This window comes from Bison bison, unplaced genomic scaffold (assembly GCF_000754665.1).
Source record: "Bison bison bison isolate TAMUID 2011002044 unplaced genomic scaffold, Bison_UMD1.0 scf7180017846623, whole genome shotgun sequence".
Taxonomy (NCBI): domain Eukaryota; kingdom Metazoa; phylum Chordata; class Mammalia; order Artiodactyla; family Bovidae; genus Bison; species Bison bison.
Window position 1 is genome coordinate 35,022 of NW_011477196.1, and position 1,002 is coordinate 36,023.

A 1,002-nucleotide genomic window follows, 5' to 3' on the forward strand; every position below is an offset into this window, starting at 1 on the left:
CTGGCCACCTCCCACTGGGCAGCTCCTTGCACCCAGGCCCAGGGAGGGACGGGACTGTCTGTCCCGAAGCCCCAGCTGGAGTTGGACAGGATGGCTGAGGTGCTCAGAGCCCCACCTGGATCTTGTCGCACCAGCCAGCAAAGTAGCGGAAGGTCTGGATGGACATGCCCACGTGTGTCTTCAGGGCCAGCGTGTAGACTGCACCTGCATCCAGGGCCTCGATGGTGGCCAGCTCCTCCTGGTGCTGCTCCATGAGCTCTGCCAGCCTGGAGGGGGCGGCGGGGGGGGCGGGCCTCAGGCTGGCACAGCCCGCCTGCCCTCTCGGGGGTCTGCCCCCGACTCAGTCTCTGGCCTCAGTGTCATCATCTGGAGGGGCTGCTGTGGGCTCCTTGGAGGTGGGATGCCCCCCCATATGAAGGCCTCACCTCTGGGAGCAGGGTTGGGGGGTCAGGTGGAGACCACCCATCCAGAGCCGCCCTCAGGCTTGAAGGTGGCTGACCCGTCCTACTCCTCCAGCCACCGGCAGGCCCCAGCACCCCAGTCTGCTCCCAGCTTGCTGACCCCCCAGGGACCCCCAGGGAGGCAGCCCCCAGCTCCTGTCTGGCTGAGCAGCCATGAGTGGGAGCACCCCAAGTCCTCCCTGGGCTTCTGCTGGCACCTGGCTTCACCGGGAGGGGGCGTGACATGGGAGAGTCCTCCCTGAGGCCACCAGCTGTGCAGTCGCAAGTCCTCCCAGAAGCGCCCCTGCGCCTGGGGAACGGGGATGGGGTGGGGCTCGCACCTGTACAGGAGGCGGCCACGGTCCCGCGCGCTGATCTTCCCCCACAGTCCGTTCTCAAAGGCGTCCTTTGCAGCGGCCACGGCCTTGTCCACATCGCTGACCTGGGCCAGGGACACCTGGCAGAGGGCCTGCAGGGGCGCCGAGCCTGAAGCCTCCGGGCCCCCGGGCGGCCCCGCGGGGGAGCCGGGCTCAGTGCGGGGCGCGGCCGGCAGGAGGGGCTG

At 69.4% G+C, this 1,002-nt stretch overlaps 1 protein-coding gene across 1 annotated transcript in view; it reads right to left on the minus strand.

Moving 5' to 3' along the window:
• The window catches only part of ALDH1L1 (aldehyde dehydrogenase 1 family, member L1), a 26,368-nt gene that overhangs the window by 11,351 nt on the left and 14,015 nt on the right, over positions 1-1,002 (minus strand). The window contains 2 exon segments of the mRNA XM_010840456.1: positions 99-266; positions 782-909. Coding sequence (XP_010838758.1) covers positions 99-266; positions 782-909 — 296 coding nt within the window.